Genomic DNA, 25,924 nt, shown 5'->3' on the forward strand with positions numbered 1-25,924 from the left:
GACACAGTTGCAGCAGTGCCTAGAGGACTTACAATTTGGGAAGAGAAGCAGCTGCAGCACTGTCTAGAGGACTTGGAATGAGGTATTACTGATGGGACCAAAGAAGCAGCTAGCAGCACTGTCTGGAGGACCTAGAATGAGGAATTACCACTGGGACCGGAGAAGCAGCTGCAGCACTGTCTAGTGGGCTAAGAATGGGGAATTACCACTGGGAACAGAGACACAGCTGCAGCACTGCCTAGAGGACTTTGAATGAAGGAGCTCCCGATGGGACCAGAGAAGCATCTAGCAGCACTGTCTCGAGGACTTAGAATGAGGTATTACCACTGGGACCAAAGAAGCAGCTAGCAGCACTGTCTAGAGGACTTAGAATTAAAGAATTACCGATGAGACCAGTGAAGCAACTAGCAGCACTGATTGGAGGACTTAGAAAAAAGGAGTTACCAACTGGACCAGAAAATACACTTCTATCACTATCTGGAGGACTTACGATGGTGACGTTACCAATGAGACCAGAGAAGCAGCTACAGCACTGGATCCAGATTGCTTCAATTTAAATGTCTGCAATCCATCTGTTTTACATAGATTAGATGTGGAACATGGACTTGAGAAAGAATGATATGTGTTTGAGGAGACAGACTAATCCGGAGCTTAAAGCTCTACATTCTCATTGGATACCAGGGTAGGAGCTGTACAACCCTACACTCTCATTGGATACTAGGGAAAAGGAGGAGGGATGAGAAGCATGGGAGAGAGGGTCAGAGGAGGAAGTGGGAAGCTGATGCTACAGAGAATTCTGCAGGCAGCAGCAGGCCACCGGGTCCTGCCTCCCCGTATTTACATCTGGATAAGGTAGTGTCTGCACTGCCAGGGCTTGGCTGTGAATGCCCCAGGGCATTGATTTACGTGTTGGCTGGTGTCAGTGCCATGGAATATTATACTTTATCCTGCGCCTTCCCCTTTACATGACTTTTTAATCTGCATCTTCAACGGGCAAGCAGCGACCTGAGATGGGTGGTGAGGGCGGGTTGCGGGGACGGGTGAATGTGCCACACTGGCAACAGAGTGCAACTGCAACCACAAAAGAAGCCACAAAAAATAAACAAGAGAAGATAAGCGCAAAGCATATTGCTGTTCAAGCAGCTGGCAAGCCACAAAAAATGAAATAGTGCTCAAAGAGTAAAAGGAAGAGCACAAATAGCACAGACCATCCTTAGGGGAGGTTGCAAAGCCCAAAAGGAAGGACTAGTAAGATATTTGACCAATCTAAAGCCAGCAGGAATGAAGGACAGAAAGAGGAACCAATTGCTGAGCTCCAAACCTATATTCCAGCTACAGCATTCCTCACAGAGCAGTGAATGTGCTACCTAGGCTCGACCTTAAAAAGACATGAGGGGGCAAGTTAGCGATACCCTGAAACCCTAAACCTGGTGCCCAACTGGTGCCAAAAATGTTATTTAAATGTTGTCATGAATTTGCAGAGGATCCACAAATCTGAGGCAATTGTTTTTTTTAAAAAAGGTGTGGGCTCCCGTCCTTCATTTAAAAAACCTGTGGGTTGGCCAGGGTCTGGGGGTATGATACATGGTTGTTTTTGGGGGAGAGAGCACATGGCCTGATCTGTGAGATGCTTTTGCTTCAAAGACACCATTGCCCGACTCCAGAGGTATAGCTTAAGGAGAGGTGACATTTTCGTCACAGGGTCCCCATCCCCGGGGGTCTGAAGTATCATTTAAGGAGAGGGCGGTGTGCGCCCCCTCTCCTGGCTGTATTTGGGCCTGCAGCCCAGTCTCTCAGAGCCCAAAGTATATTTTAAGGGTGGGGGGCACAGAGCCCAACTCCTGAGTCTTTAAAGTGCCCTGGGTAACACATGCCCCAGGGCTGTTACTCAATTAAAAGGGAGAGGGCAGAACAACCCCCCCATAGCTGTTAATGTATCCAGGGACACTATCCCTCTGGGCTGGCTCACATACTGTGCCACAGGAAGCCCACCCCTGGGAGGCAGGGTTTTCCCTGCACACAACAGCAGGGGCACAGAAATGTGTGTTGCTCCCACCTGGCAATTTCATTTTCAAAACTCCCACCAAATGGCAGCAAACAAAAAGTCTGGTTCCAGTGGGTGGGAGCTTAAAAAATGCTTGTGCCAGCTGGGAACAGACTTCAGATCAGTTTTCCTGCCTGCACTGATGCAAGCAGGGAAACAGATCAAGACATTGCTCCTGTCTGGAGGATCAGCATAAAATTCTGCTCCCTCTGCATGGGAGCAATTTTGGCTCTTGCAACAGGCAGGGAGCTGGCTTGGGCTAAGGAGGCCCAGGGCTCCCCCTGTGGCCCCTAACTTGTGCATGGTGGGTGTCCTAGTTGGGCAGTAGGGCACCCACCTTGAAATATGGTGGGCCCCAGGGAGGGGGTCCTCAAGGACATAAGAGGTTTGAGGAGGGTGATGTGTGGGCCTTCTTCCTGTTAAAAGAGATATGGCCCAGGGAGATGGGGTCACTAGGTCCTGATAAGGCTTGGAGAAAGGGGCCAAACAGTCCTCCTACCATTTAAAAAAGTGCTTGGGGGGATATTGTCCCCAGGGCCGAATAAGGCACGGGGAAGGGGTTCATGTGTCCTGGGGGATGGGGTACCAAGTGTCTATAGAGGCTTGGTGGGCCACATGGTCCCACTCCACTTTAATTAAAGGCCCTGGGGGCCCCAAGGCCTAACAAGACTTGTGGGGGGCACATGGGTTTGGCTGCCTCTATATATAGAGAAAGTGACAAGTAAACACACCAACTAACAAAGCAGACATATGTGTAGGAGAATGTGAGACTCAGAGAGAACAACAAGAGAGAAATATTAAAGAATGTAGACTTGCACATGTAAATATAAAAGCATTTACACATTGCATGAAAAGACATCACTCTTTTAATAAGGTAACCAAGGTAGAATCTGATGCTGATAGGTCCGTTGTCGTACCTATGTCTTATTTCTGTTTTGTTTTATTTGTGACAGCTTCAGAACAGAGAAGCTATTGCACAGATTTTGCCTTCTACATGGGAAGGGTGTGGAGTATGTAGGATTATCTCTGGTGCTGAGTATGTAGTTATAAAAATCCATGACATAGCATTGTCTTTTCTGTATCCTCCTCTGTCTGTGTCACTGTAACAGAAAAATTTGGTACTTGACTGTACTCTTGGGAAAGTAACTGACCTTTTTCTTGATAATCTTATTAATTAGTCAAAATGCAGTGAATAGATTTAGAAACCCAGTTGCTGGAAGCTTGTTCATGATAGGAATATATGCAAATAGCCCAGCAGATGAACCAGTGCATGCAATTGTTAGTCACTTTTATTTCACAATGTGCCAAGTTTCCCGGGCTGGACTGTTCCCATGGGGAACAGGGTCAAGAATGATTTGCTTATGGCTGGGTCTAAACTGGAATGGCGTGGCTTGCAAAAAAAGATGGATTCAACCCAGATCTGTAACCGGGGTGAATGTTTGATTAATTCAGCATTCCATCAATCATCTGTTCTTTTTGCATTTGTCACCCTAAGTGAGAGGGGTATGCCCAGACGTGGGCCCCATGCTCACTACGCCACCAGATTCAAGCTAGCCTGGATGATGAGGGGTGTTACCCCAAAACTGGTCCCAGGATGCTTGTTTCTGGTCCAGGGAAGACCTAGCCTGGCAGTTTTGGCTGGACTGTTCCCATGGGGAACAGGGTCAAGACTTATTTGCATATTGCTGAGTCTAAACTGGAATGGCGTGCAAAAAACCGATGGATTTAACCGAGATTTTTGACTAGGGTTATAGTTTGATTGATTCAGCATTCCGTCCATCATCTGTTCTTTTTGCACGTTTCCCTTTCAGAGTGGGCCCCTGCTGTCTCAGGCTGACATTTTTTTTACTGATATATACTATATCCTCTACATATATCATGCTCTCTCACTATTGGTAAGGCCTTTCTCCTTGTTTGTGCAGTTCCTTTGTTCCTCATTCCTTTTTGGATTATTGTTGTCAGCCCCTGCTGGTCCTGCTCCGTACTGGTGCACAATGTTGACTTTCCACTCCATTTATGGTTCACTGTGTGTCCTTCTGTCCCACCATGAATCCCACACCCTCACAGCTCTAATAATGCCCAAAGCATCTCCACAGTCCCTCTGTCACAACTAGACTCCACCAGTGTGTGTTCAGTTTACTGCTGTGACACGCCCTTTGATCCACAGATACAAGACTTGATCCTATGTTCTTCATGATCATGCACTCAGTTGTCCAGCGCATGGGTCCTGGGGTACACTTATGCTGGAAACTTTTCTCAAGACGCAGCCATGGTGCTCTGCACTTAAACCCACCCTGGTTTTTAGAAAAGTGTGCCATCAACTATTCCGTAAATCAAAAATAGTGTTCTCGGACCTCCTCGAAACCATCTTGCCAGACGTCACCTTCTTCACAGAAACCTGGACCAACTGCACCTCCGCCCCTGACATTACCACCGCCATCCCTGACAGATACAAGATCCAGAGGAAAGACCGCACCACCCGCCTAAGAGGAGGGCTCACTATCACGAACAAGAGCTCCCTCTGACACACCACCTCCAACACTAGCGACTCCCCAAACAGCTCCATTTCCAGATACAGACCAGCCCCAGAACCACCCTATGCAGCACCCTCGCCTACAGGCCCCCCGGACCTCGAATAGCATTCACCTCTACCATCGCCGACCTCATCGCACCCCATGCATTCACCTCCATGGACTACAAACTCATCAGAGACCTCACTTCCACCTCGACAACCTCAACGACCCCAACTCCTCCACCCTCCTGGAAAACCTCAGCAACATCGGACTGAAACAACTGTCACTGCCCCCACCCACAAGGCAGGACACACCCTCAACCCCATCTTCACAAGAGGTTACAACATCCACTTGAGCCACACCAAACAACCCTTCTGGATGGACCACCACTGCGTACACTTCCACGTCAGCAAACCCACTGCTCCCAAACCGGACGGCAAAACCACTCACTCCCCCAGCAATGCCAGCCAACCCACCATCTCCACCTGGACCCCATAAACCACCGAAGACAACAAATCTACCATGAAAGGCATCCACTCAGGAGCACCCACAGAACCCTGCCCTTAGCACATCTTCCACAGAGCCTCTACCGCAATCGCACCAGAACTACGACGGACAATCAACACCACCTTCGAAACCGGCATTTTTCCAGATGACTGGAAAACAAGCAGAAGCCAAGCCCCTACTCAAAAAGCCCTTGGCAGATCCCTCCGACCTCAAGAATTACTGACCCATCTCCCTCCTCCCCTTTACAGCCAAAGTCATTGAGAACACCGTCAACCCCAAACTAACAAAATTCACCAAATAGAACTCCATCCTCGACCCTCCCAATTCAGATTCTGCAGCAACCACAGCACCAAGAGTGTCCTACTCACCGCCACAGATGACATCCGTGCCCTCATCGACCAAGGTCACTCCACGGCCCTGATCCTACTCGACTTCTCTGCAGCCTCGGCACCATCTCCCAATGCACACTCACCACCAGACTCCACAACACTGGCATACAGGGAACCACCCTCGAATGGCTCTGCTCCTTCCTCACCAGTACAACACAAAGAATCAGACTACCGCCCTTGCTCTCTTAACCCACAGAGATCACCTCTGGAGTACCCCAAGGATCATCACTCAGCCCTATGCTCTTCAACATCTACATGGCTCCACTCACCGGCATCGACAGACACCATGGTCTCATATTGTATCCTATGCTGACAACACCCAGCTCATCCTCTACCTAACCAAGGACCCTGACACCACCAGACCCAGCTTCCAGGAAGGAATGAAGGATGGTGCATCCTGGATGAGCAGCAGCAGCAGCCTGAAGCTCAACTTGGAGAAGACAGGGGTCCTCATCCTCAGACCCTCTCCCACCGCATGGGACAACACCTGGTTGCCCACCACCCTCCGCAGCCCGCCCAACCCCATGGACCACACCCGGAACCTAGGCATCATTCTCGACGACTCCTTCTCCATGACCCAACAGGTCAATGCCGGTGTCCACCTGCTTCAACCCCCTCCACATCCTTCGCAATACCTTCAAATGGATCCCCCCGAATCAAGAAAGACCGTCACCCACACACTCATAACCAGCAGACTGGACTATGTAAATGCCCTATACGCCGGAATCAACAAGTCTCTTCTCAGCAAACTCCAGACCATACAGAACACAGCAGCCAGACTCGTCCTTGGCATCCCTTGACAAGAACACATCTCTCAACACCTGGGAGACCTCCACTGGCTCCCAGTCCAGAAGACAGTAACCTTCAAGATACTCACCCAAGCCTACAAATGCCTCGACAACACTGAACCCCAATACCTCAACAAAAGAATCTCTTTCCACATACCCAAGAGAAACCTTCGATCCACCACCCTCGCGAAACCCCGCGCAGCAACAGAGCCAGAACCGGTGGAAGAGCCTTCTCCTACATTGCGGCCAAGAACTGGAAGGAGCTCCCCATCGACATCAGACGCACACCCTCTCTGCACCTCTTCAGGAAGACCCTCAAGACCTGGCTCTTTGACTGACTGGAGCTGCCTCCCCCTCAGTGCGTTGAGACCCTCACGGGTGAGTAGCATACTTTACGACTCCCTAATTGATTGATTGATTGATTGAAATTGGAGGATGGTTGGGCAATCGTCATGAACATGGGATGATGTTACAGCTGCTGTGAGCATAGTGGGGAAAGGCCTTATGGCTTATTTTTCTTTTCCTACACTTCTCTAGTTTGATGGTGACCTGGCTGGAAGTGTACCAAGAGCCACAAAAGATGGTAATGTTGTTCTACACATAGGTGGGGTTGCACGTTGAGATGTCTATGTAAATTATGCAGCTGGTTTTGAAAATATTGCGTGCAGGCAGGGCGAGCCAAAGGATTTCCATCAGAAGGGGGTGATATAGTGCAAAATAATAATAAAAAAATAAAAAAAGAAGGGGGTGATATGAACATCTTTCTTAAGAGCTGGATAATACATCCTGTGGCGAGTAGGATGACCTTAAGGGGTGTCAGTATGGAGTCTGAGAGGTCATAGAATAAAGCTTTTCATCCATCCAGATGAGAGAATGTGAGGACTTTAACGGCAGTTCTAATATACTCAAAGGGTTTATATCTGCTTCTCATTAAACCAATATTGGTGGCAAACATAATTCTAACATTATGCATTTTATAGAAAAATAAGATTTCCGGTGTTCATGAAGATATTTTCATAGATAAAAAATTTGCTGAAATTGGAAATTGTTAATCTAATCCGTTTAACACACACATTAGTAAATACATATTTACTGAATGTTTAGTTCAGGAAATTGGTTGGTTAAAATGTAAACAGCATAAATTCCTGGATAACACGTGTGCAAAATTAGTGTATGCTAATATGCTGATTGGTGACAATAGAAAGGCAGACACAAGACAGATGTGGTAATTGACAGACACAGAGCGAAAACGCCTATGTACAGTATGAAGAATGTTCATGTAATCATTTGACATTTATTGTTTTGTAGGATGTAGCACTTACATCTATGACGTCCTCTTTTGCGTTGTAGTACACGATTTCACCTTTCTGCGTGGAAATATAAACAGAAATATATAAGGAATAGCAAATATGTAAAAACAGAGTAAAGAGAAATTCAATGAGTAGTTAGATTAAGATAGTGATATAGCAATATAAAGCAAGAAGAAAGGAAAGGAAGCAAGGAAACACGGAATTAAGAACAGAAAAAAAGATGAGAGGAAAGGAAAGGATTTTGCAGAGGGAAACAGTCAGAAATAAGGGAGGGAAAAGGGACTGAAAAGGAAGAAGTAAGAATGGAGGAAAAGGGAAGTGGAGGGCAAGAATAAATGACAAGGAATGAATGAAAAAACAGGACATTGCGATTGAAAAAATGTAAAGAGAGGCAGCAATGGTCTTCCTTTGGGGAATGGAGATAGAAAGGAAGGGAAGAAGGGATCATAAACTAAGGGTGAAAGGAAGCAGGGAAGGAAGGAAACAAGGAAGTTATGGAGCTGTATAACTTCCTAATTTGATATGAGGTACACAAATTCCAATAAATAAATGCTAGGAAGGAAAAGAGGAAGTCAGGGAGGTAGGATGGTATGATGAGTGCAGGGAACAAACAAAGGGTGTTTCATTGAGGACTTGAATAAAAGAACATAATAGAAGAAGAGATTAGAAAGAAATAGGGCAAACATTAACAATTGCAAGTAATATTACTCATAAAATAGTTTGTTCATGATGCATGATATAAGGGTGCCCTACCTAACCCATAGATTGCAATGCTTTCACAGATAAGCTTCCACTGTGGGAAACTTTAGACATAGAATCAGTTGTTGGGGAAATATTAACACTATACATCAGCAATTTCACGACGTGCACAATTCTTTGAACAATAATAGAAAAATATAATTGGCTACATGTTTTCTAAACGTTTAGGAAAACGTTTAAAGTAAGAATATTAATGTAAGAATAAGGCCCGTATTATGTATGTCCTGTTAATTATAATGAGGCACATACTGGGCTCATAAGATTTGTTCAGCAAGAGCATCGTTTACCTGATTTAAGCAGGTAAAATTTCCTAGTGATAGCATGCAAACATCAGGAGAGTAAGTCTGATTTTCACGTTATTGCAGAACGACTCAACATTGTCTTTGTTTCTTGCTTCCCCAAAATATCGAGACACCCAGTAATGGTAAATCCATGGCGGAGAAATAAGAGCAATGATTATAGGACACATGTTTTAAGGGCCAAATTGAGAAGCCATAATAAAAAAAGAAATTTTTCAATTACACTTATGTAATTCTTCCTAAAAGCATCACAAGCACATTTTAGTAGTGCTCCTCATAAATGCTGATCGTAATGCTCGAAGAGGCTCTGCTTGGAACAATTCAAGCTAAACAACAGACAGTACATTTGTGTCTATCTATCTATCTATCTATCTATCTATCTATCTATCTATCTATCTATCTATCTATCTATATATATATTCACTGAAAAAACCATAGGTTTCACACATGTTATAGTTAGCGGAAATTTTACTGATAAAAAACCAATGAAATTCCCCCGTTATAGTTAGTGCAGGAAACTATAACTCACGCGACCGCAATCCTCTGCTGATGCTAATACTGTATTTAGACACTTATTTGCCCATGTCTTCTTCCATAAATTTTTAGCTATACATATATTACAAATATTTTTTTTTCATAAAGACACATATGTCATCAGCAGAAGATTGCGGTCGCGTGAGTTTTAGTTTCCTGCACTAACTATAACGGGGGAATTTCATTGGTTTTTTATCAGTAAAATTTCCGCTAACTATAACATGTGTGAAACCTATGGTTTTTTCAGTGAATTTGCAAGGTTTTTTAAATGCTAATTCCTAACTTTAACGTGTGTGAAACCTATGGTTTTTTCAGTGAATTTGTACGGTTTTTTAAATGCTACGTTACTTTACGCCATTCGTGGCGTGCGCGCCCACTTAACGCAGTTCGTTCCGTGCGCGCACGGTGCGCTTCGCGCACCGTGCGCGCACAGAGAACATGTGGTGCGCTTCGCGCACCGTGCGCCCACTTTACGCAGTTAGTGCCATGCACGCACGGTGGGCACGCGGTGCGCTACGCGCACCGCGGGCCCACGTTACGCTACATGGGCCATGTACGCACGATGCGCTTCGCGCACCGTGCGCACATGGAGGACATATTATGCGCTTCCTTGTGATAGGTAATCTGTTGAAATTTTTTGGGGAAATGCTGTGCTCTTATATGCCATGCACAAATGGTGGTCTTCGGCCACCATTTGCACACGGGGTGGCGAGAGTGTGGATTTTTTTTGTAAAATTTTTTTATCGTACGCGTACGGTAAGCGTACGGTAAGCGTAATCGGCGAAATTTTCGAAAAATAAAAAATTACCGTTTTTTGCCTTGGGGATCTTTGAAGACCCAACTAACATGGTTATGTGCATGGGCGCTGTCTAAACAGCCCCTTTATATGTTTTTGGCATTTGTTTATCAGCTCCCCCCTCAGAGTGCGAGAGAGAAAATGGCGGACGCCGCTTCCTGGTTTCGACCGATTCGAATGTTTACTAAGATCTAAGGGCCAATCAGAATCGCGCTCGCGCACGCCACCGTACGCGTACGGTAAGCGCACCGTAAGCGCACCGTAAGCTGGCTCAGATATGTATATTGATTTAAAGGCTATTTTCTCAGAATCTACTGAACAGATTTACACCAAACCTACAAAAGGCACTTCCTTGACCTGAGGACTACCTCTCTGCCAAATTTCAAGTAATTCTGTTCAGCCGTTCGGGCTGTAGCTGTGTCTAAAGGTCCTATGGAAAAATGCATGGGAAAAACGCGTTTTGGGACCCCCTTTTATCTCAGCCCCCGCTTGACGAATCCCCCCGAGACTTTCAGGGTAGGAGCGGAGCGTAGCGCCCCACCTATTTTGAAAAATTCGCAAGGATTCGTAGACCGGCGCAAAAGTTATTCAAAATAGAATGTTGCGGATTTCCTATGGAAACGTGGTCCTAACTATAACTATCTACTGGCGACCGCCAGTAGGTAATATATATATATATATATATATATATATATATATATATATATATATATATATATATATATATATATATATTCGAAAATAACAGCTTTGCTGACTCCAACCTCCACAGGGCGATGAAGAAAGGCACAAACTCCTCTTTTTGGTTTGGCGAGATTCAATTTATTACTCACATTGAATTAGTCATAACATGTTTCGACTGACAAAGCAGCCTTGATTACATGCGGAAATGCGTTTGCCATCATCTTTTAAATACCACCCATGTGTGTCACGTGATTCCCAATGAATATAAATGAAAGACTATATAAACATCGGTCGTATTGTACACAGAGGGCAAAGCTTGTCACGGTATATACCACAAAGTATAACTTATAGAACCAGCCGGTACTATAATACAATATGGATAAAAAGTTAGTTTAAATACCACAATAAATACTGAGTAAAAGGTACAATATTAAAACCTACCAGAGTTAAAGAAATTAATATCAGCATGAATGCATTTATATCCAAAATTTGTGACCAGCTGCTTAAATATATTTGGAAAAATTATTATTAAGGTAGGAGGCAAAGCAGCATCTAAAAACACACTGCTAGCCTGTATTGGTGGTCAGAGCTAAAATTGTTAAAATATCAAAATGAAACGCCAACTGTTGAGGTAAGATCTCGGGCAAATGAACCATTGGTGATGTTAAACACATACACAATATATCAGCATAAATGCATTGATATCATATGGTAAACTATCCTACACATATGTTGTTCTAAAAAACCCCTATAATAAAAGCTCTTTCATTATATACATGATGCGTTGCTTCACTCACAATAACGCAGCTAATAAGATCATAATCAAGAATATACAGATGGATAACTGCTCTGGACCACTTAAATAGGTCTAAACACTTTAGTTAATACTTGCTTTGTATTACACCTAAATATAATCAAGTTACAGATGCCCTAAATACTGTGCAAATAACGCAATGCATATGGTGTCTTAACTGGTATTCTTTTGGATCAACAAAAGTTGGTAACAAATTTATTGGTTTACGGAGCCCATCCAGGACCGCCGCGTCAGAAGCACCGGACTTCCGTAACCTTTGGTCGTGGATATATATATATATATAATATATATATATATAGATATATATATATATGATGATTTCATTACAAGACCGGAGGCTACATTATGCAATGACTTTTATTGACTCTCAAAATATGCAGCCCTTTAAAGTGTAACAATTACCTCATAAACAAAAACATTCCATACAGCACAACAAACTGCCATGGCAACCGATTATCTTCCTCTTTTATTCGCTGCTCATGGACAGTATAACTTCTTCCTATCTCCCATTTCTTGCTGTGTTTTAAATGCAAATATCTGATTTATAATTTCATTCTCAACAAAATCTTTCTTTCAATTGACAAGGTAAGTTTAGTAAACCTTTTACCTTCGAACATGTAAGTTTTTTTTCTAATCGCATTACTCACCCTTCCAATTTATGGTTGGGCTACCCACTTTTCACCTATTATATTTACCGCTCTCACTAAATTGCGGTGTAAACACTTATCCGGAAGCTAGACACGCTTTAATTAAACGTCCCTACCTCCGCTTAACAAATCCCCTTCTAGTCCATTTATCTGAGATCATCCGCTCTTACATTGCGAAATGAACTTATCTTACGATGAACTACACGGTCCTTAATAAAGTTTAATTAAGGCTTACTTGCTTCTGCTAAACGCTCTACCACTGCCTCTTCCCCCGTAGCGCGATTTCCAATTCCTACCCCGTAGGGTGCATGAAGTAAATGCGTGAGACACTTCCGCATTTGAATTATGTGACCCGCTTAAAAAAATGAGCGGGAGGGACACTCTTTATACACCTGGGTTCGAGACCCTCAATCCCAAATTAAGAGCCTTTCACGCTGACAGCAAGGCTGTTTTATGCTCGCGCTGTGTGTTTCCATGCCAACGCACAGCGCGAAGCTAACGAACCGGCCTTCCTGCATCTCCTCGTCTATTTCAAATCACAATTTCATAATTTCACCTATAATTTGAAGTTTTTTAATCGGAGAAACGACTATTCTAGGACATTTGAGAAAACTGTTATCAATTTCAAACCTTGAAAGGTATTTGAGAAAGGTGTTATTAATTTAAAACCTTATAAAAGGAAATTGTAAGCCTCTCTTAACCCTTATTAGATTAAAAAATAAAAAAAGTCAGAGAATAATAGTGAAGGTTTTAATAACACACCTCTCACAGAGAACTCTCTAATGAGTCTATTTGAAAAACAGTTAAAGTCCTCCTTAAAGGAGGCAGTTGAAGCAGCTTTAAGTAAAAGAAAAAGGGACATCCCTAATGAAGATGATACTTTTTCTTCAAGTGAAGAAGACCCCATCCCTAAAAAAGACGGAAAAGTCTTAAAAAAGACAAAACATATGCAAACTCAAGATAATCTTCATACTAAAAATGAAAAAATCATATTTATTGGTATCCCTCATGCTACAAATGAACAAGGTGCCCCGAGCGGCACAAAAAGAATGAGCGACCTTCATGGCACAAGAAGTTCAGGTGCCCTCCGTGGCACAATTAGACAAGGTGTCCTTCACGGCACAAAAGATGTCATCACCTATGATGACGATGATTATTTATCCTCTATTGATGACACTGCTGAGGCTGATGAATATATTTTTGATCCTTTAGAAAAACTGGATGACATACTTGACGAGGATTTAAATCAACCCTCCACCTCAGGCTCCATTAAGGACCCCTCAGGGATGGAAATCTCCATCCCCTCAAAAATTACTCATCCGAGAGGTTCTGATTGGTGGCCCCTCGACCATGTAGCGAAATGTATCAAATTTTGGATAAGGAAACCACTTGAGAGGGACTCACGTAACCTAATGAGGTCTGAATGCCCTAGACCATTTCTAGACAACAAGGAAGGCATGACCCCTATTTTAGACCCAGACCTATTGACCTTCCTCTTCAAAACCGGAAGGGATCCTCGAAAAGTTCTTGAACGCTGCCTTAAACAGTGTCAAGATAAATTGTTGGACACGTTAGGACCTCTTGCCAGAATCCTGGACCTCGCAGAAGAGTCCTCCTTAAACGGTATTCCAGTTGACACAGAACTTTTAAGAGGTTGGAGTCAACGTGCCTTAAGTCTCCTCGGTAATGCCAATGCCAGTCTTACATCCGAAAGAAGAAGAGGCATTCTGATGCGAATGAACCCTAAATTGGGTGACCGAGCTAATAAAGACATTGAGGGAGACCCTAATGGCCTCCTCTTTGGGGAATCATTCATTAAGATTCTTGGTAAATATGTGTCCACTTTCTCTGCTTTTAATAAAGCGCAGAGTAATATGAGATGTATGTTTGGAGGAAGATTTTTGGACGGGCTGACAGGGGAGGACTGGCTGCCAGCCGTGGATATAACAGGTCCTATTTCTTCCAACAAAACCAACGTGGCTACGGAAGATTCTTCAGAGGGAACAACTCATTCTTCCATCAGAGAGGTCGCAACTACCGTTCTCGAGGAGGTGGAAACAACCGTGGAAGATTCCGAGGACAAGGTAATCAAGGTAACAAATCCTCCTTTTGGTTCTTTCCTCCCAAAGGTAGGGGGAAAACTTTCTATTTTCAGCCAAAATTGGTTATCAATAACAAACGATCCATGGGTTCTACAAACTGTAAAAGGGTTCAAAATAGACTTCGTCAAAATTCCTTACCAGACCTCAACGCCAAGGGAACTTACCTTAGACCAGGATCAATGCGCTCTTGTCGACGAAGAGGTTCGTCAAATGTTAGACAAAGGGGCAATTTCCATTGTGTAGAACACTGGCCACGGTTTTATGAGCACAATTTTCCTTGTGAAGAAAAAAGACAAAGGTTGGCGACCTGTAATAAATCTAAATCTTCTCAATTCCTTTCTCGTGTACAGACACTTCAAGATGGAAGGTATTCACCTTTTAAGAGACATCCTTCAAGAGAAAGATTGGCTCATAAAATTAGACCTCAAAGACACTTACTTCCCCGTCCCTATGGATACGGATTCTCAAAAATTCTATGGAAGGGCGTGACCTATCAATTTCGTTGTCTCCCCTTCGGCCTCTCCTCGGCACCTTGGTGTTTCACCAAGATCCTGAGACCGGTAATGGCATCCTTAAGGAGAAGAGGAGTCCATTTGATTATTTACCTGGACGATATCTTATTGATGTCTCAGAGCCAGGAAGAACTACTTTTTCCACATGAAAGGGACTGAAGAACTTTTAGAGAGTTTAGGTTTTATCATCAATGTAGAAAAATCTGTCATGACTCCCTCACAAAATCTGGAATTTTTAGGTTTTCAGATAAATACATCCTCAGCCCTCTTGCAACTTCCTTTAAAGAAATTATCAAAAATAAAGAGGTCTCTTATGTCCTGTCAAAAGATTTGGTGAGTTTGAGAGAACTTGCAAGAGTAGTAGGTCTTTTATCTTCATCCATTCAAGCGATTTCTCCAGGACCGCTTCACTACAGAGCCCTAAAGAGACTAAAATCCGCAGGACTCAAGAAAGGGCTTTGGTATTCAGACCACATTCCCCTGTCCCCGGAGGCTCGAACCGATCTCCTTTGGTGGCGAAGCAACCTAGACAGTTGGAATGGGAAAGCCATATTCGGAAATCCGCCGGATCACATTTTGGAATCCGATGCGAGCAATTTGGGATGGGGTGCCAGATTAGGAATGATAGAAACAGGTGGACAATGGTCACAAGAAGAAATCAGTTTACATATAAACTGTTTAGAGATGATGGTGAGCTTGAACGCTCTCATGTGTTTCAAATCAATTTTGAAAAACAGTGTAGTCCTGATCAAACTAGACAATTTTACAGCCGTTTCTTATATCAACCGTTTGGGGGGGAGCAAGATCTATGATTCTGGCCAATCTAGCAAAGAAGATCTGGTACTTTTGCTGGAGTCAGAAAATTATACTAAGAGCAGAATTTATTCCGGGCCATCTAAACACAAGGGCGGATGGGAATTCAAGATTCCTGAGAGACTCAAGCGACTGGAAACTGTACCCTCTGATTTTCCAGAAAATCCAAGATTTATGGGGCCCATTCGAAATAGATCTATTTGCCAGCAGACTAACCTTCCAGATAGATCAATTTTTCAGTTGGAGACCAGACCCCTTAGCAGTTGCGGTGGACGCACATCTCCAAACTTGGAGCAATCTCAATTGTTACGCCTTTCGCTCTAATCCAGAGAATTTTTCTGAAAGTTCGCTCGGAACATTGCCGCATTGTCCTAATCACTCCCTTTTGGAATTCCCAAATTTGGTTTCCAGGTGTGATGGAATTGGCGATGGAAATTCCACGTCTTATCCCAGGGAGGTTAGATCGACTTCTGTGTCTAGAAGGAGAAATACACCCTTTTCTTTTAGAAGGAAACATGAACCTTCTTGTCTGGAAGATGTCAGGGGTTCTTCAAGATACTCAGGCCTTTCAGGAGAGGCTAAAAGCCTTTTGGATGAGTCATGGGCTCCGGGAACAAGGAGAAGATACACCGGTGCTTGGAAAAGATGGTGTAGTTGGTGCTTGGAACGGGATATGGATTCCGTGGAGGCACCTATAGTTGAAATAGCAAATTTTTTAGCGGATCTTTTTAATTCAGGTCTCTGCTATAGAACTGTAAATTGCTATAGATCAGCAATTTCTGCAGGACATTCTTTGTTAAACGATTTCTGTATTGGTACAGACCCCTCGATTCGAAGAGTAATGAAAGGTATTAAAATTAAACGTCCTCCTAAACCCAAATATGATTCCTTATGGAATGTAAACCTTGTTTTGGATCTTTTTTCATCTTGGCCAGACAATTCTTTCCTTACAGGGAAACAACTATCCATTAAACTAGCTACTTTACTTTGCCTTCTATCCTTTTGGAGAGTATCCGATGTTAAGGCTCTAGAAATATGTAATAGATTTTACTCCCCTAATGGTGTATTATTATTCAAAATATGGAAAAGAACAAAGACAATGTCTGAGAACATTTTCTACCCCTTTTTTCCAGATTCTCCAAAACTATGTGTTGTGAGTTGCATAAAGGTTTATGAACAAAAAATGAGTAACTTTAGACCTTTAAATGAAAACCAATTGCTTATTTCAAATGTTAAACCCTTTAAGGCTGTTTCTTCTACTACAATTTCTAGATGGGTAAGAACAGTGATGTTCAAAACAGGAATAGATTTGTCAAAGTTCGGCGCACACTCCTCGCGTGGCGCTATGGCAAGTAAAGTCTTTTGGGGTGGTGGATCCCTTTCTGATATTATGAAAGCTGCAGATTGGTCTAACGCCTCAACCTTTGTTAAATTTTATCTTAAACCTGTAGATCATGTAAGCAATGTTGCATTGAAAAGTTTTGAACTTGCATAATGTAGCCTCCGGTCTTGTAATGAAATGATGATACTCCAATTATCATACAGAGAGAATCTTGATTTCATTAAAGACAACGGAGGCTGACATTATCCCTCCCACCACTCCCAGGTGGATGTTTTAATAAAAGATGTTCTTATGACTGTCTATTTACTCGTGTTTATAATGTACTTTACTTTTAACTGTTGTCTTTCTCAGAACAATATTACCTGTTTTTCTCTTTTTTCAGATTCAGCTTCGTTATAACCTTTTAATATCATGGAAGAAGTTGAAGCTACAGTTACTTTTCATCGCAGCTCTAAGAGGAAGATAATCGGTTGCCATGGCAGTTTGTTGTGCTGTATGGAATGTTTTTGTTTATGATGTAATTGTTCCACTTTCAAGGGCTGCATATTTTGAGCGGCAATAAAAGTCATTGCATAATGTCAGCCTCCGTTGTCTTTAAAGAAATCAAGATTCTCTCTGTATGATAATTGGAGAATCGTCATTCCTCGCTCACATCTGCTGTTGCAAACAAACGAGAGTGGACCCAGGTATTGTGCATATTTTCTGTTTATTCACGCGCAAACAGCCTCGCCATTACGCGTTTCGGCAGTTGCCTGCCTTGATCACATGACAGCGTTAGGAAGTCTGATCACCATTTTTAAAGTGACAGTGCATACCTGTTAATTAATGGAAATGGAAGAAATATACGCTTGAATGCTTCACTTAATATGATATCATCGGTGACACAATTATTGGCTTAAATGCTTTTTTGTAAATTCATAAATGTACTTATGTATTTCTTTAAATACACAATGTGGACACTACAAACTAAATTTAGTATTAATACATCTTACTAAAATTTCATTAGCACAAATGCTGCTCTGGACCATCACCAATATCTCAATTATTTCTAAATCCCATCATATAACTGATTAAAATAATATGGAAGTGCATACCAATATAAATACCCTAAAGAAGAGCTAAAACCTATAAATCGTGCAAAAATTTAAACTAATAATAAAAAAACGAATTTTCAAATTATATATATATCCACTTATGTCAGAGGCAGCATGTATTGACATAGTGTCTTTTTACGTGCTATTAAGCCTGCCCTGGCAATAGATTTTTAGTGCAAGGCTGCTTTGCTGTGGAATGCGTTGCCATTATCCTTGTGTGCTACTCAGGATTCACTGATGTTCAGGAAACACCTGAAAACCTTCTTGTTCTAACTATCTCTGTGTCTCTCCCCTCTGAGCTCGCGCCGGGACACTCCCAGGAGTAGCTGTGCGCGTTATAAACTACAATAACATAACATAACATAACATAACATGGCATGTGCAAACTAAGCAAGTATATACGGGGGACTTGATTAAACCTTAATAATCACACAGTTGTAAACATAGACATAAAATATGTAGTTAAATAAATAAATACATATAAATATCAATAAATATACAACTCAATTGCTAAAACCTATATTCCATTTTGTCCCTGCTATATATAATTACTTAATTTGTGATCTATGTTTAGAAATGATCCTAAAGTATATTGCAGATTGCAAATAGATTGACAATTGTTTAGACGTCAGTTGTAAGAATAATATTAAATACAATATGATCAATTAAATAAACAAATAGGTTCAGTTTAGGCTCTAGGTCATATTTCTGCTGGACCTATGGAGATAAAGGGATTCATATTAGAGGTTTCATAAGTAAGTGTAAAGGTCTTCGCTCGTATAAATATATATATATATGTATATTCCAAAGAGTGACCTTCCCTTTGCGGTCACAGATCGAGACGCACAAAGTAAGTCACTTAAATCTTATTTGCCACACGTATTCTTGCTCGGACAGATGCGTTTCGGCTGCATGCCTTCCTCAATGTCACTTGTTTTTAGTCAACAGCACCATTTTTAAAGTTCAAAATAACAATCAACACAAAGAGAGGACAAGCAGTTCATCATAGTCATAACAATAGAAATAGAAATAAAAGATGGTAAACAATACTGTGTTCTGTGTCGAACTTGGCAGCCATTACGGAAGGTTAAAATTAATTCATTCTCCTTCCATTATCCCATTGTCACATAATACTGTTATTCAAATTTCATTTCACAGTACAGTGGCTACAGTCAATTAAATATTTTTACTATGAGTGCAATAAATATTGTGATAAGGCCCTGAATGAGCTTTCGGCAGAGTTATTATGCTTTCAACTTTTGGTATATTTATTGTTTATACCTTCACCTCCCAATATTACTCAGTAAGTATTACGCCCTGAGTGGGCAATCACTACTCATGGGAACGGGTATTTACTCTGGGATCTGTACTATCATCTAATTGGCTTTCTCTCCTATCTATTTTGCCTAGCATTCACTTTTCTACTAATTATATGGGCGAAAGAAACCACTCCAGCAGACTGGAATTCTATCATCTAAGGGATGATGCTTCTACCAACTGAACCTCTTAATGTTATTTCTGAATTTTCCTAATCCAAATAAACCCAGAGCCCCTCCTCATTATCTGCAGCTCAACAATGTAACGCGATTCCAGCTTCCTAAGCTTCCTGATTCTGTGCCCTCCTCTCTTACTTTTTGGGACCTTGTCCAGACAGAAAAACTTGAGCAGGTTTGCATTTGAGTGATGTTTGTCATCAAGCTATCCTGGCTGAAGAGGGGTGAAACCCCGAAACCGGTCCTAGGATGCTTGGTTCCAGTTCAGGAAAGGCCTGGCTTGGCAGTTCGGGCTGGACTGTTCCCATGAGGCACAGGGTCAAGACTGATTTGCATATGGCTGGGTTCAAACTGGAATGGCATGGTGATAAAAAAAACGATGGATTTTGGCCCCGATCTCTGTACTGGGGTGAATGTATGACATTGTTCTGCATTCTGTCCATCAACTGTTGTTTTTGCGTTTGTCGTCAAAACGCCACGCTACCGGATAAGTCACCTCATTTTTTTTATTGCACGCATGTGCTCAAGTATCCTCTTCTTTGTTGGATGAATAGTACTTCCAACATAATTCCTATTACACGGACATATTAAACAATACACCGTGTAATCGGAATTACAATTCATACGTTTTCCTATCTTCTGCTTCGTTTTCCTTCCTGGAATACTAAACTCATTAGTCTTCTGACTATTTCTACAGGCTTTACAGCTCATGCAAGGATAACATCCTGTTATTAGATCTTTCTTTTTGGGTCCAATGATTTATAAAAATCTGGAAAACCTCTGTGGAGCCGGTAGTATACTCTGTGATCATTCTGACCATCCCATCGGATTCTGGAGTGCAGCCTTGTGGTTTTACAGTTTCTAGCAAAAGATCTTTCCTTGCTACATTTTTTATTTTCATTTTTGCAGTCACCAGAGTCTCCTTTCTGTACCCTCGATTTTCAAACCTGTGTAATACATTATTACTTTCTTTTTGGAAATCCTCGTCTAGTGAGCAGTTACGTTTCAGCCTCACTAGTTCTCCACCATTTATAACGCTCTTTGGATGAAAGCTATTGGCGTGTAAAGTGCTGTTCCCCTGTGGGTTTTCCATAGAGAGTTGTTTCAATCTTATTTTCTTTAATATATACCATTAGATCTAAATATGGTACATTGGTGTTGCTCATACACTGTGAATTTTAAATTCATGTTGTTGTTATTCAATTTTGCTATATATTCAGTTGCTTCTTCTATTGACCCCCTTCATATGATAAAAAGTTTGTCAATATAACAGGACCATAGAACTATTTTTTCAAGCCATATTTCATTCTCCCCTGCCCAGGCCACGTGCTTCTCCCACCAGCCTACGAACAAGTTCGCATAACTGGGGGCAAGGCACGTGCCCATCGCTGTGCCCTGCTGTTGGTGAAACAATTCTCCGGTGAATAGAAAGATGTTATTCTGGAGACAGTATGTTATTAATTCCATCAGCAATGCATTATGTTCGCAATACTTCAAATTACGCTCTTTTAAGAAGAATTGTATTGCCTCTAGTCCCTTCTGATGTTGGATACTTGTGTAGAGGCTAGTTATGTTTAAGGTCACCAACAGCATATCTGGTTCCCATTCAATGTTCGCAATAATGCGTAGGAAGTCGTTCTCCAACAGGCTATTTTTGGAGGATACTATTGATATCCCGGGGGGAATGGTCACGCCTTATGTACATTAGGGAGATGGTAAAATGTAGGCAAATCTGTAAAATCAGGCCTCGCCCCCTCCCTGCACCACTGTGCAAACGCACCCCCTGGCACATTGTAACAAAAAAAACAACTTGCAAAAAAACAAGGCTGGTCAGGCCCCGGGGGATGGGGTCCCTGGGGCCAGAAGTGGCCCAGGGTAGGTGCGGCCATGCATCCCCCTCCCATAATAAAAAAAAGTATATATTTTTTTTTTAAACAAAGCAATGCCCCAGGGGATGGGGTCCCCAGGGCCGAAATCAGCCTTCCCATTTTATTTTTTTTACGGAAAAAAAGGGTCAGACCCTGGGGATGGGGTCCCCGGGGGCCCAAAAATACTAAAAGAAGGGGGGCCACACAGCCCCCCTTCTAAAAATACAAAAAGAAAAGAAAAGCCGGCATCTCCCCGAAGGCCCTACCCTGTCCCAGCATCACTCTGCAAATGCATCTCCTGGCGCGTTCTGGGTTGGGGGATTAAGTCTCGTTGAATGCTAAGGGTCCTTAGGGTCCAACTAGCCCACCAGGTACCTCCAGTAAGCCCCACACAGTGGGTTTGCTGAGAGGTGGTCCGAAGCCACACCCCTTTGTACACCACTCTATAAACGCACCTGTAGGCGCACTGCTGGTGGGGTGATGATGTCCTCTTTTGTCCTGATGACCTCAGGAATGAAATGGACTTCAACCCTTGAGCAGCAGTGCACCAGTGGTGTAAAAAGGGGGAGTGGTCTCGGACCACTCTCAGCATTCCAGCTGTGTCAGATTTTCTAGAGGTAACAGGAGGCCTAGTTGGCCCCCAGGGACCATCAGGAGGTAATGGGATGTCATTCCCCAACTAAGACCACACCAGGAGGAGCGTTTGCAGAGTAGCGGAGAAAGGGGGCGGGGCCTGTGTCCGCCTCTCAGCAATCCCACTATGTGGGGCTTACTGGAGGGAACAGGTAAGCTAGTTGGCTCCCTACCACCCTAACTTTCTTTTTCTAATTTCTCAGGAACTACCGAACAGGTTTGCCTCATTTAAAAAAAGGGCTCTTTCTGAACCAAGATCTACCTTTTTGCCAAATTTGGTATAATTCTGTTCAGCAGTTCGGGCTGTAGCTTTGTCTAAAGATTCCTATGGAGTACAGATTTCGGACCCATTCTTTTTCTAATTTCTCAGTGTAGGAGAGTAGGATCTGCACTTATGTTGCCCCCACTTTTATTCTGATGTTAACACTGGTTTCTAGCTATAGTCTTGCTGGGTCCCTGCTAATTAAGGCCCCAGTCTCTCTGTTCTCTCTAAACAACTTGGAGTGCATATTACATGCACTAGTGATTGGATACTGTGGTACCTTATGAGCCCCTAGTATATAGTACCTTAGGTACCAAGGGCATAGGTACTTCACAGGCCTACCAGGGGCTGAAGCATGTATTATGCCACCCCTGGGAAGCAGACTAAATCTGATACCACAGGCCTGCTACTGCAGCCTGGGTGAGGTAGTGTTAGCACTCCTCACTGAGGAATAGGTTCCTATATCTCACCTTACACACACATATAAAACTATCAGTCACCCCTAAGGCTGGCCCTATCAATCCTGAGGGCAGGGTGCTTGGTTTACAGTGTGAGGGGGTGCCTCTGCATGACCAGGGCCCCTCTGCAGCTGGCAGAGTCTATTCTCTGTGGCTGTTTGTGGATGCGGTTAAACCATATACTCTTAAGTGCATTATAACCTAGCAGTAAATGCTAACTTTGGAATGACTGCATCAAAACATGTCGTGTTTGGTGTCAAACAACTTGGAATCATACCCCCACACCAGTAACTGGTGTGGGAGTATGATCCCACCCTTCTAGAGGGGAAGACATGTACCTACTGTGGAAACACGGTAGAATTCTGAAAAGCCCTAGCATCACACAATGGAAGCCACCAGCACAGACACTGGGCTGCCCTCCTGCTGCTGACTGAAACTCACAGTGGAGGAGGCCCAACAATAGGCATCCTGTCACATGGAGGTGTAACCACCTTCCAGACAGGATTTAGTGTATTGGGGCTGGGTGGGTGCACTCTTAGAGTGCTTTGAAGTCCTGCACTGGGGGAGCAGTAAGCTCCTCTGTGCATATGCCAGCTCAAACCATTTCAGGGGCTACCTGCCCCTGCTCTGTCGCGAAACTGGACAAAGGGAAGAGGGTGTAACCACCCACCACCCTGACCCTCCCAGAGGAGTGGTCATAGAGCTAGTCCCTCCCTTTCCTTTAGTATAAGTTAGGGAACCCTTGCCATTGCAAGTTAGATATCCCTGGACGACGCTCTACGAGAAGAATCCTGGACCTTCGAAGTTCCACTACCTTTGGAAGACTGAAGAATCTCAAGGAGTGACTCCCCTGCTTGGCAGGCACCAAAAACTTGAATCAATGGTCACAAACGTTCCTGCTCCCGCCGGAGTGCGAAGTCCCTGCAGCCCCAGAAGTGTATTTCCTGACTTCTCAATGGCCATTGTGAGTCCCCAGCAGAGCTGAGGCGAGTGGACCCCACGAGTGACGAGGAACAGCAATACCTGGGTACCATGCACTATTGTCAAGTGCAACCCCTTCACAATGTTCTACGAACTTGTGCATTGGAACGCGTGTGATCCAAGCCTCCAGCAAGATTTCCCTTGAAAATCAGAGGCCTACCTCGTCCCGAGTCACCGTGGGCTTCTGTGAAGCGAATCCTCACGAGGCATCTTTGCAACCCCTTGCTGGCTGGCCTGTGGGTCCACTGAAGACTTTCTCATCAAACCAAATAGCTCCTCTGGTTGCTCTAGGCCTGCCCTGACTTACTGTTGCTGGGTGAGTCCCTCCGACTTTGCTGGTCTGCACCGCTGACTTTCTTCAATTTCCATGAGACTTGCTGTTACCAAGGCTTGTTGGCTCCAATCTGGGTGCCGACACCTCAGTAAGCTGCAGACTTTGTGGAGCACTCTGAATCCAGCTCCTGGTCATTGTCGACACCTCCTGGACCTCGTGGCTGAAGAGTCAAAACACCCTTGATCACCTGAAATCACCCGACTTCCGTGGGCATCCATCTTCCTGGCCCCGGGTCACTGGCAAGTGACTGTGAACACTGTCCCTCCTGCTTTCAGGACTTCTTCATCCTGAATCCAGCCTTGGATTCCACCGGACACTTCTCCAGTCTTCACAAGCAGCAAAACTTCTTCGGCTTCCATTGAAAACGACGACGCGACCCGACACCAAAAGACACCTATGCACCCGGCTTCCCTGGGTGAGGTAACTCGTGCACTCTGGTGCTCCTGTGGGTGTTGGCCCTCGAACTTCTTACCTTGTAAGTGGCTTGCTTGTAGACTCTCTAGAAGTACCCTTAAACTTTAGAAATCCAACCGCGACTTGCTCCATTGAAATCAATGGGGGACCCGCGGCTGTGTTCTCACACTGCACGCGTCTCCCGTGGGTCCTTCACTTACCTGCCTTGGGTGGATTAGTGAGGCCCCAGCGATTCTACAGGCCCGAGGCCTTGTCCTCTTGCAAGTCGACTTTCCTAAACCTCTTTTTTAGTATATGGTCTGGTACGCCCCTAGGGCCCCAGCCATATTTGTGCTTAACTTATTGTGAAACGTTAATATTTGCATATGTTCCTGACTTCTAATCTCATAAAGAGATTAGTAGAGTGTGTCTAGTAATAAATACATATATATTTGATATATATACCTGTGTGGTGTCCTTTCATTTGGCAAATCAAGAGATTATAAGTCAAAACAAGCTGCTTTACATTCCTCTGAGACTTAGCCTGAAGGATGCTCTCCACAGCTACCACTAGGATAGCTTTCTTTAAAAGGTTGTCTTAAACCTATCTACCATAAGAGTCGAATTGGACTGGTGCAAGGTGGCCACTATAACTAGTGACCAGCATATGCCAGGCCAACTTCTCACACTCAGGAACTACGAAACGGATTTACACCATTTTAAAAATAGCACACTTTCTGAACCAAAACCTACCTTTTTGCTAAATTTGGTGTAATTCCGTTCAGCAGTTCAGGCTATAGCTTTGTCTAAAATTCCTATGGGAATTAACATTGGGAAAACTCGTTTTCGGACCCCCTAATTTCTCGGCTCCCTCTTGACGAATCACCCCGAAACGTTCAAGACAGGAGGTGACCTGAGCGAACCATTAGTTTTAAAAATTTTGCAAAGATTCATCAATCGGCACGAATGATGGCAAAAGAAAAAATGCTTTTTGAACAGAAACAAGGTCCTAACTATACCTACCTACTGGCAACCGCCAGTAGGTAATATATCTATATATATATATATTACCTACTGGCGATAGCCAGTAGGTAGTTATAGTTAGGACCACGTTTCCATAGGAAAACCTCAACATTCTATTTTGAATAACTTTGGCGCCGGTCGACGAATCCTCGCGAATTTCTCAAAATAGGTGGGGCGCTACGCTCCGCTCCTACCCTGAAAGTCTCGGGGGGATTCGTCAAGCGGGGGCTGAGATAAAAGGGGGGTCCCAAAACGCGTTTTTCCCATGCATTTTTCCATAGGACCTTTAGAACGAGCTACAGCCCGAATGGCTGAACAGAATTACTCAAAATTTGGCAGAGAGGTAGTCCCTAGGTCAAGGAAGTGCCTTTTGTAGGTTTGGTGTAAATCTGTTCAGTAGATTCTGAGAAAATAGCCTTTAAATCAATATATATATCTGAGCCAGCTTACGGTACGCTTACCGTACGCTTACGGTAAGCTTACGGTAAGCGTACGGTGGCGTGCGCGAGCTCGATTCTGATTGGCTCTTAGA

General features: G+C 43.4%; 1 protein-coding gene across 8 annotated transcripts in view; it reads right to left on the minus strand.

The window, feature by feature from the left end:
- CACNA2D1 (calcium voltage-gated channel auxiliary subunit alpha2delta 1) overlaps positions 1-25,924 on the minus strand; it is a 1,735,709-nt gene that overhangs the window by 872,647 nt on the left and 837,138 nt on the right. For all 8 annotated transcript variants that reach the window (XM_085652892.1, XM_085652894.1, XM_085652893.1 and 5 more), the window contains exon 5: positions 7,564-7,608. In XM_085652892.1, coding sequence (XP_085509018.1) covers positions 7,564-7,608 — 45 coding nt within the window. The remainder of the gene's footprint in view (positions 1-7,563; positions 7,609-25,924) is intronic.

The sequence above is a fragment of the Triturus cristatus genome, chromosome 4_1 (assembly GCF_964204655.1).
Source record: "Triturus cristatus chromosome 4_1, aTriCri1.1, whole genome shotgun sequence".
NCBI classification, from domain to species: Eukaryota; Metazoa; Chordata; class Amphibia; order Caudata; family Salamandridae; genus Triturus; species Triturus cristatus.